This window comes from Scophthalmus maximus, chromosome 16 (assembly GCF_022379125.1).
Source record: "Scophthalmus maximus strain ysfricsl-2021 chromosome 16, ASM2237912v1, whole genome shotgun sequence".
Lineage (NCBI taxonomy): Eukaryota > Metazoa > Chordata > Actinopteri > Pleuronectiformes > Scophthalmidae > Scophthalmus > Scophthalmus maximus.
Genome location: NC_061530.1, coordinates 16,078,298 through 16,092,500, shown reverse-complemented (window position 1 = coordinate 16,092,500; position 14,203 = coordinate 16,078,298). Strand labels below are relative to the sequence as shown.

The window sequence follows — 14,203 nt, the reverse complement described above, 5'->3', positions numbered from 1 at the left end:
GTTGAACAAACGTGATGTAACCACGTTAGCAGCGAGGCGAACCCAGGGAGAGCACGGAGCAGGGCCCTGATTGAACGGACGGCCTGTCGTCGATGAACGACAGACCGCAGGCATCCTTTAGCTCTTAGCTTGAACTCTCACCTCATCATTCTACTTTTTGTTTTCACGTCTCACAACAGTCGGGTCAAAGTCTTTCTCCTCTTTGCGACCATTGAGTCTATTGACTTTGAGCCGGTTGCTGTAAGACTTGAATCACTTGATATTTCGTTCTCTTAAGACTTGAGTCATGACTTTGCTTGACCTGAGACTTGAAGGCCATCACCTTTAAGTCTCCAGTTTTGACCTGGTGCAACAAAAAAGTCTGAATCCTCAGTCCCAAGTCTGCGGCTCTGACGCTGCCTATAACCTTAAAGGAATCGTTTAAAGTTCGGAGAAATGTGCCAACCGACTCAGCTGTTTTTGTATATGTACCAGTGTTTTCCCGCCAACACTCTGGCGGATTGTCCTTTGTGCCTTCCTTGCTGTAGCTCTCCAGCCTTTGCTTACCTGTTTTTTTCCAACCTGTTTTGACCTACTTGCTGGTTTGGTCTGGTTCATTTCAAGTCCCTCCAATTCTGAGCTGTCACGCTCCATGTATAAAGTCTGGAAAGAGGAGGATTCAGCTGTCCTGGCTCTGTTCAAAGGTAAAAACAAACCACCAAATGCAGAAAGCCGCTGCTCCGTCCAAGGAATAGTCTGGCGCGCTGTATTTTAATGAGCATGAGCTTCAGAGGTGATGAGAAGGAGATGGTTAGTTTAACTTTTCATAAAGACTAAAACCAAAGGAAAACACCTCATCTGTCTCTGTCCAAGTAAAAAAAAAAAATCTAAAGTGCATATTATACTGTATTATGTTTGTTTAATCCATGCAAAAACCTTGAGGAACAACTTGTGTGTTTATGGGACATGATGTGCCAGACTATTTCATGGTTGGGAGCAGTGACCTCAGTTGGACGGGGCCATTCAAGTCATTTCAGCCTGCTTCAAGTCCTAATGCTACGCTAATGGTTTCTTGGCTTCTCATTTAACTGACAGATGTGAGAGTTGCTTCAATCTTCTGGTTTAATTCTCGACAAGAAAAGCGAATAAACATGATTCCCAACATGTCAATCGATTCCTTTTCAAATGTTTCCACAGACTCGGAGTCTGTTTCTCTTTATAAAATATCATTAGTTTTGTCATAGATGGATTGAGGGGAATAACCAAACCCATGAGTCATACCATTCCCCTGCAAGGACTGGCATCTAACAGATACATCTGGTTCAAATAGCATGGTATGACGAATATTGGTACATCTAAATCATGACCGCCAACCCGCCCTCTCCTTTTACCTTATTCAGGATGGAAAGGCGTTGTGTCAGCAGGTGTCGTGCCCTCCTGTGTCCTGCATCAATCCGTCCTTCATCGATGGAAGCTGCTGCCCCGTCTGTCTCAGTAAGTTTGATTTTCCAGTGCTAAGATCGCGAGACGGTGACGGCGTACCAACAGCGCATGCGTGTCTGTCTGTGTGAAGATGACGAAGACGGCTGGTCCCCATGGTCGGAGTGGACCTACTGTTCTGCCCCATGTGGACGCGGAGGGCAGCAGAGGGGCCGATCATGCAATGGCATCATGCCGCCGTGCGCCGGCCCGTCAGTTCAAACCCGCAGCTGCATGCTGATGAAGTGTGACCGCAAGGGTAGGACATCACTCTGCACGTGTGATCTGTCACATGTCTTGACCCATTTCATCGGTTTTTTTTAAATGGTTGTGAGCGAATGTTCCCAGAAGAGCAGAAATATGGAACTTTCTATGTAAGGCATGTTGCTTAATGTCTGAACATGTAGAGAGCTGTGGTGGTGGTCGCTGTTGAATTCTTGAATTTTCCAGGCTACTACTGTGAAAAAAATTGGACTCTATGCACATGTTTCATGTCTAGAGCGAGCTGACGGGACCTGGGGCCTTTGGTCTCCTTGGTCTGTGTGCACAACCACATGCGGAGAGGGAAACATTACACGGGTACGTCTGTGCAACAACCCCCCGCCACAGAAGGGGGGCCGAGGGTGCCCCGGCGGCGCCAGGGACACACAGCCTTGCAACAACAAACTCTGCCCCAGTGAGTACAGGGGCACACATGCACACACACGGACTGTGCACATGAGCACTGTGGTAAATTACACGGGTTTTTTCTGTGTAGTCGCTGGAGGCTGGACGTCCTGGACTGAATGGTCCCTGTGCTCAGAGTCTTGTGGAGGAGGCCTCTCAAGTCGCCAGAGACTGTGTTTGAACCCGGCCCCTCAGAATGATGGGAAGCCTTGTGCTGGAGAGGCTGTGGACTACGAAGCTTGTAACAAACAGCCATGTCCTATAGGTACAGTAAACTTGTCCACCATGTCCACAAACCTCATGCGATAGGTACATGATAACTGTGCACGCAGATTTTATTCTAGGAATTGGCCATGCTTCACAACCATTCATAGACCTGATTGGAGGAAACTTATTTCCAAGCAACAGAGGATTACAAACAATACCCTACTTTGTTTATTCTGCCTCCATTCAAATATTGGAGTGTGGGGCAGAATAAATGATTCAAATGTGAATTTCCGTTTTATCCCCAATCTTGGATTATTTGCTTTGTGTTAATTTGAATGCAAATGGGTGCATGTCTGTCTTCAGACACGTGTTTGCTGTCGAATCCATGCTTTCCCGGTGTGGCGTGCACATCACTGAGCGACGGATCGTGGGAATGTGGACGCTGTCCCTCGGGCTTAAACGGCAACGGCACTCACTGTGAAGATGAAAATGAGGCAAGTTACAAAAGATGCAGCCGGTGAGGGAGAGTGTGTCGTGGCCAACGTTCAACCTCCATTTGTATAAGTCAAGGCGCCGTGATCGCCTCATCTGACACGCCGGGTATCTCGCAAGAATGTTCGACCGCAGTTCATATTTGATATGCTGAACACGGTTAATCCCTCTATCTCTTCAGTGTGAGGTGGAGGGCGTGTGTGTCACAGAGTGTGTAAACACAGACCCTGGGTTCTACTGTCTGCCCTGTCCTCCTCGGTATAAAGGCACACAGCCATATGGCCTCGGACTGCAGGAAGCCCGTAAAATCAGGCAGGCATGTGTTTTATCCTTTGGGCCTTTTATGCATTCTTCAAAAAACAATGAGCCACCTGCCTATTCTCAGATGCTGGCATTTGTTGTAGGTGTGTGAGCCGTACAACCCTTGCAAAGACAACACACACACCTGCCACAAGTATGCCGAGTGTTTGTACCTGGGCCTGGCATCCGAGGTGTTGTTCAAGTGTGTGTGCGCCGTCGGGTTTGCCGGTGACGGCTCTTTGTGCGGTGAAGACTCTGACCTGGACGGCTGGCCCAACAACGGATTGCCCTGCAAGCAGAACGCGACCTATCACTGTCAGAAGGTACAGAACACTCCGGCAAACACCAAAAACGTCAGGAAAGGTTTTCATCTTTTCAAGGCTCAGGCGGAGCTGTGTCCTGGTTGGCTGTGATTCCACTGAACTGAGATCTGATTGGCCGCAGGACAACTGCCCCGCGCTCCCAAACTCTGGACAGGAAGACCTGGACAAGGACGGACGGGGGGACGCCTGCGATCCCGACGACGACAACGACGACATCATGGACGAGAGGGTGGGGTTTGTGGCTGAGGGTGACTCCGATGTCTGAAAATAGATGTTCAGTATATTCACATCCCTTGTGTGTGTGTGTGTGTGTGTGTGTAGGACAATTGCCCGCTGGTGTACAACCCGCGTCAGTATGACTCTGACAGAGACGGGGTCGGGGACAGCTGTGACAACTGTCCGTTTGATAACAACCCACTGCAGACGGACACCGATGACAACGGCGAGGGAGACGCCTGCAGCATTGACATAGATGGAGATGGTAGGAGCTGCTCACTAAACCATACCTGGATCACGTCACTTGCTTATATCCAGCGAACACTTACTGTATCATTTAATTTCTCGTTTCCCTCTAAAATACCTAAATGCTTCCCCCTTGTTCCCCTTAGACTTGGAGCAATTTAGCGACCATAAATTGCGACCTCAATAAAAGTGGTTTCAGCCCGCTGCTATGCTATTCTTTTAAATATGGATTCAGTTACATTTACCCAGTGAGATTTATATTGGTTGGTTGGTGTCCCTCTTACTCCAGAGGTCCTGAATGACCGCGACAACTGTCCCTTAGTCTACAACACTGACCAGAGGGACACTGACCTGGACGGTGTCGGAGACCAGTGTGACAACTGTCCCCTTCTACACAACCCACTGCAGGTCCCAGCAAACACACACACACACACACACACACACACACACGTAAAAACACACAATGCTTAAAAAGCACACATGTACTGCGTCTAAGCTTTGAGAGTGTGAACTGTGAACTGTGTGTGTCTGCAGATGGACTCCGACAGTGACCTGGTGGGGGACATGTGCGACGACAACGAGGACATTGATGAGGACGGCCACCAGAACTCTCTGGACAACTGTCCCTACATTGCCAACAGCAATCAGGCCGACCACGATCAGGACGGGAGGGGGGATGCCTGTGACCACGACGACGACAACGACGGCATCCCCGACGACCGGGACAACTGCCGGCTGGTGCCCAACAGGGACCAGCTGGACTCTGACGGTCAGTGTTGCTTTGGACGGTCTTCAAACCTCAAATCAAACAAATGAAAGGTGTCACTCAAACGCCAGTTGCTTAATGTATCTGCGATATAATGTGATTAATCAGCCTCAAAAAGATTGTTCATGTGATCCACCATCGTACGGGACTTTCCCGGCACATGTGCATGTTTTCCCATCCGGTCCTGACTACCCTCCCTCTCTCTGCTGCTCTCTCTCTCTCAGCTGACGGCAGTGGAGAAGCCTGTTTTGACGACTTTGACAACGACAGTGTCCCAGATGCGCTGGATCCGTGTCCACTGAACCAGGACATCAGGTCGACAGACTTCCGGAGGTTTCAGGTTGTTCTGTTGGACCCCAAAGGCACAACGCAGTCCGACCCCCTCTGGGTGATCCGCAGCCAGGGTAGAGAGCTGATGCAGACGGCCAACTCGGACCCGGGCATCGCTCTAGGTCAGATTGTTTGGGATTGCAGGGGAGATCCATTGCAGGTATAATTACGGGGTCTTGTAACACGAACGTCCCCTTGCCCCAAACAGGATACGACAAGTTCGGCGCAGTGGACTTCAGTGTCACGTTTTACGTGAACACCGATCGGGATGACGACTACGCCGGCATTGTGTTCGCCTACCAGTCCAGTCAACGCTTCTACGTTGTCATGTGGAAACAGGTGAGGCTTGAACGCTGGCTTGAACCCCTATTGGCGTCAATGATGCTAATGATAGACATTTCATTTAAATTGCCCCTTTAATTATAAGGTTTCAGTCAAGTTATGTACATCTTTAGACATCTCCTTGAGCAGATCCTCCTTAGTATTTCAAGTTTTATGTAACAAGTTCTGACATAAAAATAGAAATGTACAAGCACATCACTCTTTGCATCGACTTAACCGTCTCACTCCTTCATCCTCCACGTTCTTTCTTTCTGTGGGAGCAGGTGTCGCAGGCCTACTGGGAGAAAAAGCCTTTTAAAGCTTTCGGCACTGCGGGCGTCTCCATTAAACTTGTCAACTCCACCACGGGACCAGGGGAGTATCTACGCAATGCCCTCTGGCACACCAGGAACACCAGACACCAGGCATGAATCTGTCACTCCACAGTATATTCGGCTTGTCCTAAACCACACTAATGTTCTCTTGTTTTGAACAGGCAAAGCTTTCCTGAAATGACCCTGGACACACCGCCCTTTGCTGGACTGACGCAGTAAAGATCAGATATTTGAATACAATATTGCTGACGTCTGCGTGTGTCCGTTTCAGGTCAGAACACTGTGGCATGACCCCAATAAAACCGGCTGGAGGGACTTCACAGCCTACCGCATGCACCTAATCCACAGACCCAAGACCGGGTTCATCAGGTACAAAGACAGTCATCATGCACAGTACAGTAACGTCATCATACAGAAGGGGCTGTCAGGTTTATCACTGGATGATCAGCACTGGTTGTACTTATTCAAGCAAGAGTCTTGAATATCCACAATATTTAGAAGCAAAAGATTTTTTCAGTGGACAAACTGTATTTCAACTTTGCAATAACCTTTTAATTTTTCAGTTCAAGTGTTCTGGTTCAATGTTATTGGGCTGGCTTGACCAAGGACCATACCATTGTTTTTAGCCCATTTTCTACACATCATTTGCCAAAATATGCTGCGTTGTTTTGAGATTGTTTCAGTCACTGAGTCCCATCCATTTCTGTGAGATGTTGACTTGCAGACACTTCAGATTCACTTGAGCTCTGTGAGCATCGTGTGTGTATTTATTGTTTTGCTGAGATTTTTCTTTTCAGAAAAAAATCTGCGTTTACAACAGGTAACATGTGAAACTACAGTATGTTACTTCAAAGACGATACACAGACAAGAGATGATCCATTCTAAGCGGGTTTTACTGCAAGTGTCTGCGATTCATTTAACAAAATACACATTGTTGAATCAAATGTAAAAAACGAGAACATTTAAAAAAAACAACTCAAAATTTCTAAAGTAAACCTAACAACCACCAAGCAAATGTAGTTTGTACATAATGGGGGAAAGAACATGGCGTGTTTCTATAAATCACATATTTGGTCCGCAGTCAATACCAGCTCCGGTTTTGTGGGTTTCAGTGGGGCAACAATCTGCTGAGTAACTTCTTCCCTCTGTGAAAATCACATTCAGTATCACCCTTGAAGGAACAATTCACCCCCAGATGTCCTCCTACTCGAGGATATCATCAATCTCAGAGAGTTATTTTATGATAACAGTGTGATTCACTCCCTTTGTTGTGCCCAGTTCACCCCGACCTGCCACATCTACTTCTGCTTAGTTGCATCTCCCGCTTGCCTCCGAGCAGTAGGTTCTCTGTGCTCTGTGCTGTGTATGTGCGGATTTAGAGAATCACATCAGCGCTGCATTTCTGTTTTCAAGCTGAGAGAGAAAAAGGGAGGGGAATGAGAAAAAAACCCCGCGGCTACGTGCCCGGTCCAGTTGTACCCAAGATGCATGCATTGGCTGTATGTGCTGGTACAATTCTATTGTGGAATAACTGTACAACAGCACGCTTCTCGGATGTGAGACTGAAAAGAAGCCCTTTGATTGTGAAGGACACACATTGATGTGTTTCCATGGGTGCTACAATATTAAATTATACCTGCTTTAAATATATCTCCAGTTGACGTCATGTCCTCCGTTTGGTTGAGTTTAAGCAACTGAACAACTTGGTCTGGTTTGGGAAAGAGGTCCTGGTTTAACATGCAAAGATTTACATGCAAATCCTTGAAGGCACACTTCTCCTTTGTGCACACGTCATGGCCCTTCAGACTATGACCTTGAATGGGGTCCTGCGACTAAATAAAGATGTTTATTCTTTTTTTGAGTCTTCTGCGCGGTACTTGCAGTTGTAGCTGGCCCGTATCATGGAATACAAATGTCTCCCATTGATCAGTGTTGACTGTGCGGTGTTTCCCCTCTTCAGGGTGGTGGTGTACGAGGGCAGGGAGATCATGACCGACTCGGGGGCGGTGTACGACCACACCCTGGCTGGAGGCCGACTGGGACTGTTTGTCTTCTCTCAGGAACACGTCCTCTTCTCAGACCTCAGATATGAGTGCAGAGGTGAGGGCATGTCAAAACACTTGTGCCGTCTAGTGATCGGTGGTGGAAGAAAGTACTCGGATCCTTTTACTTTGTTCTGAGCAAAAGTTCAGCGCTTACAATACTAAAAGTAAACATGGGATTATTTATTGATGATTTATTTGACTACTGAGATTATTTGACTAATTTGATTTGATTTTCTTACACTGCATTGTAGTTTATTCGGTCTGTTTTTATATTATAGCCGTCAAATAAATGTGGATTAAAAACTACAATTATTACCTGTAACTGGATTAGAACTTGTAAGGGAATTGAAATTCACAAGTAAAATACAAGTATCTCAAAATTGCACAATAGTAAAGTACTTGATTAAACGTAAATAGTTACTTTCCATCACTGCTCTCACTATTATGTCTTCTACTGCCCATATGTAATCTGTTTTTCCCCCCTTCAGATAACTGAATAATTTTTGCCGGGATATTCAGGAAACTCCACAACTACCCAGCAGAGATTATTACAACTCATACAACACAACGTCGGCACATCAGTCAGTGACCATCATCTATTAGCTTTTTATGCATCAGTAATAATTTCCGACTGTCTCATTTGCTGTATGTTACTGTAGAAGCATCTCTAAAGACAACAACGTCTTATTGCTTTTCACTTGCGCTTTTCCTTGTGTTGTAAATAATTATTTATTGCCAGATACCCACTATGAAAGGAAGAGACGTGAGGATAAACTGATGATGGAATAAGTCCATTAGATGTCTGGTAACTTATCAATAAAATACTTTCTTTTTTTTTTAAATCCAATTGTTTTTCCCCCCTTTTCTTTTCTGATGACGCCAGAACAGTATGATGGTGTAAATGTGGTCTGTAGCGCCTTCTAGTGGTGGAAGTGATAATTACAAATCCCCTATGGGAAAGAAGAAACCAACCATTTGAGGTTGTAAATTCAGTGTTATATAATTTACCTTGACAAAAATACAAATACATCATGACAATTTAAAAACCTTCATTTTAAAATGTTGTTTGATAAAAGTATTCTGTCAACAGATTTCACTTTAAGTGCTAATCACACAGAATAGCCCCTATGATGAAACATTGTAGTTGGTCAAGGTGGAGCTGATTTTAACATGAGTACAGTACAATACTTAAGTACATGTACCTGTAGTTACTTTACACCACTGGAGGAAGTTCAAATCATCTACAGTGTCTGTTTTGTGTCCTGTAAAATCCTTCTCTGTTTAGTTTGTACAACAATAAATCTGTGTCTCCAAAGAAACCTGACCCTGTTCCCCGAGGATTATGAATTACTTTGTGGTGACTCAAAACACAAAAACCTGTTGAACCTGTTGGAGGGGGAAGTGCATCAAGGCGCGCGCACACGCACGCACACACACACACACACACACACACACACAAACACACTTTTTCATAGGTCACCTTTGGGAACTTTACATATTTAGACTAGAGTTACCATGACTAGTGTTTTTTTCTTAGACATTGGGTTAACACACACACACACACACACACACCTTGTCACTAAAACAGCCATTTAAAGGTGTGTCAAGAGTGAGGACCGGCCAAAATGTCCTCAGTCCGAAAGATACACACACACACACACACATACACACACACGCGGACACACACACACACACACCTGGCGCGGTGAATGACCGACGTCACTACCCGGTTTTTTTCCCTACGGCAGGCTACAGTACATGAAGAATGAGGAAGACGAGTCCATCCACCGGGTAGAGAGAGAAAAGACTCGACCAGACTGAACCAGAGTAAAAAGAGGAGCAGGTGCCATCCACCCGTCGGTGGACGCAGGAGGGATGACGCGCTGCTGCACTGGCGGCCGGTGCGCCCGGTTCGTGGAGCGACATCACTCCGCGGTGAACTTCGCGCTGCTGGTCGCCGGCTACGTCCTCTACCTGGCAGTCGGCGCCGCGATCTTCTCCGCCATCGAGCTGCCCTACGAGTACGAGCTCCGGCGGGAGCTGCAGGCGGCCCGGCGGGACTTCCTGGCCAACAACACCTGCGTGTCCGACGCGCGCCTGGAGGAGCTGCTGGCCCGCGCGCTCGAGGCCAGCAACTATGGCGTCTCCGTGCTGGGCAACGACAGCGACCGCAACTGGGACTTCGTGTCGTCCCTGTTCTTCACCAGCACCGTGCTGACCACAACAGGTGAGGCCCGGGGGGCCGGGGGGCCCGGGGGGGCCGGAGGGCCGGGGGGCCCGGGACACTGCAGGGGTTCGAACGCAAGAGGCTGAAGTTAGAGTTGTGAAAAGCTTGCAGTGAGATATACGTCTCCATGGACTTAAAAGTGTTCAATTGGAAACTTTTTTGTTTGTGAAGAGAACTTTTACGAGGTGTTTTTTGCGTTGTCACAAATTACTTTATGGTTAATCACCAATGTGAAAAGCCCAACATTCTTTGAAATATCACATTTTTTTCGACAGAAAAAGAAGTTAAATAAATGATTTCATACAATCGTTGCTGTAAAGCTCCAGAATCTGAAAGGAATTTTTTTTTTTTTCATTTGAAAAGTTTAACCACTTGACAAAAAGACTTCTCCCATACTTCACGCCTTCGTATAAGTGCATGTGCACTAGATGTTTCAAAATGTCACACTACATCGGTGTGAGTTGCATTATTGAATCACTACTGTCCCCAGAGAGTTCGTGATGTCACAAACTCCTGTTCATGAGTTATGTTCATCTATCTTGAACTCCAAATCAAGGTCAGCATCAGGAGATTAATGTGTAAACCATTCAGTTGAGGCCAAACCTTTGAGGGAAGTAAACAGTTAAAGGCACTTGGATTTTAATAAATATTTTATTAATACTCTAATTATTTGTAGGTTGGGTTAGGTTGTGAAAAAAAACGAACCTTTTGCATGAGACTGTGGACTTTGTCCATCATCACTGTTGAAAGATTTGCCATCTCTAAAAGCCCGGATGATCTGGAGGAGCAAGTGCAGCAAAACCAGTTCCATTGTCATCATGGCCACGTGATGGAAAACCATTATTCTTTACTTTAAAGAGCTAAAAGGAGAGGTGTCCTGGTGGTGGATAAAAACCTGCCAGAGGTACCTAACCCAAAAAATTGTTCTCATTAACGTCTCTTGTCTCTCTTACGTAAGTTGCTTTATAAAGAATTAATAAGTTATTGAGTCATTAGTTGCTGCGTACAAACCCTGTAAACTGTTACTGTGCATGCATTTTGTTCATTATGAAAATGATGAGGATTAGACCAAATGATTGGTCTACCAAATGATTGGTCTAATCCTTCAGCGGTTAACAAAAGTTTACATTGACTTTAAGAACATCTTGTCAGCATCTAGTTGTTGCACCACCTCATGATCGGTAGATAGAACCAGGTTTGGGAAATTAATTTTGTGGGTGGAATGATTGTGCTTTTAATGAGAATTCAAGCCCCTGGAGCTCCATTAACCCATGTGGTTGTTTTAACTGTTTAATCTGCTAAAAGGAACTAATTCAAATCCTCATAGAACCCACTCGCCCTCCAGCACCTTGTGGTGTAAACAGACATAGGTCATAATGACATTAACTCAAAGTTGACAATAAATGAAAGCTTAAAACTGAATGGATAAATTCACTTATTTATTCAGTCGGTTATTTGTTCACAGTTAGTCTTGGATAGAAGTTTAACAAAAATACACGCTGCTCTTGAATTCTTTCCTTCCTCCTCTCTAGTTATTATGTCGTTTCTTTTATTATCTAGTTGAGTGGCCCCTGCAGGAAGGTCACCGCTATAATTAAGGCCGTGCTGCGCTTGTGTTTTCAGGTTACGGCCACAACGTTCCTCTCTCAGATGAAGGGAAGGCCTTCTGTATCTTCTACTCCATCTTTGGCATCCCCTTCACCCTCTTCTTCCTCTCTGCTGTGGTGCAGAGGATCATGGTCGTGGTGACCCGACGCCCAGTGTCCTACTTCCACCATCGGTGGGCGATGTCCAAGTCCAAGCTCGCCGCCATCCACGCCGCCTGCCTCGCCCTCCTCATGACCCTGCTGTTCCTCATCATCCCGGCGTGGATCTTCATCGGCCTGGAGAAGGACTGGAACTTCCTGGAGTCTCTGTACTTCTGTTTCATCTCTCTGACAACCATTGGCCTCGGGGATTATGTCCCCGGAGAGACCCACAGTAAAGAGGCCAATCCACACCCACAGCTCTACCGGCTGACCATTACGGGTGGGTAGTTGAATATAGTGCCACTGCTGTCAGGTGGAAGCCTTTTTATCTCCAAAAAATAAAACCCCGAGCAATTATGGATAACAGACTTGTTGCTGCAGGTTTTATTGTGCCCCCTGCTTCTCAAAGGGGTTCTCATGAGACCGACCAATCAGTGAATTGTCTCTTTCTGTAGAACAGTGAATCCCAACCAAGCTTCTTTTTGATCCCTCAAGGCAAAGCATTGTCTACACTAGTGCAGTGTGCGCTCATAACATGCCCGTTCGAGAAAAAGGGCCAATTGTTTCGGCACTTGTTGGTATCGCGGCCTGCAGCTTTTTCAAGAAGTGTGCGTACAAAACAACTGGACACTGCGCATTCTTAGGTTCTGTGCAATCCACCAGAAATTTAATGGCAGCGTCACAATGGGCATGTTGGTCATTTAATCTGACGCAACCACCGTGATTATAGAGTCGAGCGTTTTGCGGCCTAAAGGAGTAACGGGTCAGAAAAATACATTTATCTGCCTGGTGCGTATGAACCGCCACAAGAGGAGCCACTGTGGAGGACCGTGTGATCCTTTTAAATGCCACAACGTAAATACCATAAAAAAATTGTAAACTTGAGTACAGACTTTTCGTTGAACATGCAAAATATGTTCAATGCCAGTTCATGCTGTTTTTCTTCTTTTTTTTTTTACCATTTAACATTTTTTGCTTCTTTGATTGACAAGTTTAAACAAAGCCATGGCTGTTAGCCACCACGCCCATTATTTATAGACCAAACCTTGGTATGATCTTATCAGTCACACTCTATTGGTCATTGTTCCTTAATGCTGCCATTATGTGTGTGTGTGTGTGTGTGTGTGTGTGTGTGCGCTTGCTCTCCCACAGCCTACTTGCTGCTGGGCTTGGTGTGTGCCCTGGTGGTGCTGGAGACGTGCTGCGAGCTCCCCCAGATGAGACGCCTCCGACAGAGGTTCTACCAAGAAAAGGCCCGGGAGCTGGACTCTGAGACCACCAACATCATCGACCCGGAAGAGAGGAGGGACCAGCTGACCGATGTGCCAGATCATGTGACCGATAACCTACCAGTCATCCCATCTGTGTCAGAGCAGGCCGCATCCTTACGCCAATACAGCAAGTCGGCGCCTTACACCCCAGTATCTGGATCAGCTGTTAACAGAAAACTGAGATGACAGATTGTCACCACACATTGTTTTAAAGGGACTGGAACATTTGCTCAGGACATGCTGGCACTGACCTCTGTCTTAAACATGCGTATAAGCACTCTGACCCTGCCTGCGTGTGTATATATCTCCATCTAAGCTGCGTCATTTAATCGCATTTAAAGTGATTGCCTTCTGCCGTTGCCAAGATCAACAGGCATTTGTGCAACAGCAGGAACCACCCACAGATAATCAGGATGGCGTTGTTTTCTTATTCCCCCCTGTCGCTCCATTCCCCGCAGATAAGGGTTAGCTCCGTGACACAGAGGAAGGGCTGGGCCCTCGAACGGAGGGAAACCCCAGCGAGTTTCCACTTCCTGCCAAAGCCGTGAAGCTATAATTCCAACGTAGCGCAGTTCGCTCCGGAGGATTTCACACTCCCTTCCAGCACATTGTATAATCTATGATGGTATTTGCATAGGGGAATTTGCCTTCTTTGCAGACATAGCACACAATCACTTTGCCTATTGTACATTATACGGATGAACTCAAAATTAAAGATCCAATAATGTCAATGTGCTTTCCTTCTGGTTGCTCACAGGTAATGAGTGCTCTTCTGCTCCTGATGGCATGTATACAAAGTCATTGTGGTACTTCTACTGCAGTATGCCCCCCCGCCCCCGACCACTAGAGGGCAGCACTTTCGTGTTATATGCAAAACAGGCTTATGATTAAGGTGCAAGGATATGTCACTGTGACAAGTGAGGCTGTGAGAGCATGATGTAGAACAAAGAAGTTTTTAATATCCATATATTTTGTCAAAGCTGTCTCCGTTTACCTGAGTGCTAAACTGAATGTAAAGTATACGGTGACGGATGTTTTATGCCTGTCAATTTTTTCAAAATTTCAGCTGCAAAACAGCTAAAAATCACAGGAATGAGAGGGATGTGACTAGTCGTCCATCGAGTTGCTGCTGCTTTCATCGTAATGTTGTATTTTATGGGTTTTAATCAAGAGCAGAACTTTGTAATTTTTTCCGGAATGAAGTGCAAATAAATCATACAACACTAAACATTACACAATTGATCTAACAAA

At 46.0% G+C, this 14,203-nt stretch overlaps 2 protein-coding genes across 2 annotated transcripts in view; both read left to right on the top strand.

Annotated features, from left to right (window-relative positions):
• LOC118287381 (thrombospondin-2-like) overlaps positions 1-9,025 on the top strand; it is a 10,653-nt gene extending 1,628 nt beyond the window's left edge. Inside the window, exons 5-21 of the mRNA XM_035612495.2 lie at positions 1,380-1,473; positions 1,553-1,717; positions 1,958-2,134; positions 2,216-2,389; positions 2,695-2,825; positions 3,005-3,139; positions 3,228-3,446; positions 3,568-3,675; positions 3,768-3,927; positions 4,198-4,316; positions 4,443-4,677; positions 4,899-5,126; positions 5,213-5,343; positions 5,610-5,750; positions 5,932-6,029; positions 7,622-7,761; positions 8,195-9,025. Coding sequence (XP_035468388.2) covers positions 1,380-1,473; positions 1,553-1,717; positions 1,958-2,134; positions 2,216-2,389; positions 2,695-2,825; positions 3,005-3,139; positions 3,228-3,446; positions 3,568-3,675; positions 3,768-3,927; positions 4,198-4,316; positions 4,443-4,677; positions 4,899-5,126; positions 5,213-5,343; positions 5,610-5,750; positions 5,932-6,029; positions 7,622-7,761; positions 8,195-8,202 — 2,463 coding nt within the window. The 3' untranslated portion in view covers positions 8,203-9,025. The remainder of the gene's footprint in view (positions 1-1,379; positions 1,474-1,552; positions 1,718-1,957; positions 2,135-2,215; positions 2,390-2,694; positions 2,826-3,004; positions 3,140-3,227; positions 3,447-3,567; positions 3,676-3,767; positions 3,928-4,197; positions 4,317-4,442; positions 4,678-4,898; positions 5,127-5,212; positions 5,344-5,609; positions 5,751-5,931; positions 6,030-7,621; positions 7,762-8,194) is intronic.
• A 371-nt stretch (positions 9,026-9,396) lies between these two features.
• LOC118287383 (potassium channel subfamily K member 1) lies at positions 9,397-14,175 on the top strand. The gene is made up of 3 exons (XM_035612502.2): positions 9,397-9,933; positions 11,557-11,961; positions 12,834-14,175. Exons 1-3 carry the CDS (start codon positions 9,582-9,584, stop codon positions 13,136-13,138), a joined length of 1,062 nt encoding a protein of 353 aa, XP_035468395.2. The 5' UTR covers positions 9,397-9,581; the 3' UTR covers positions 13,139-14,175.
• Positions 14,176-14,203: the final 28 nt, after the last annotated feature.

Bases quoted from the DNA above. Each gene is read 5' to 3' on its own strand.
- LOC118287383 (XM_035612502.2), top strand. From the start codon at position 9,582: ATGACGCGCTGCTGCACTGGCGGCCGGTGCGCCCGGTTCGTGGAGCGA. The intron at 9,934-11,556 runs GTGAGGCCCGGG...TTGTGTTTTCAG, and splicing joins CACCGTGCTGACCACAACAG to GTTACGGCCACAACGTTCCT. The intron at 11,962-12,833 runs GTGGGTAGTTGA...GCTCTCCCACAG, and splicing joins CTACCGGCTGACCATTACGG to CCTACTTGCTGCTGGGCTTG.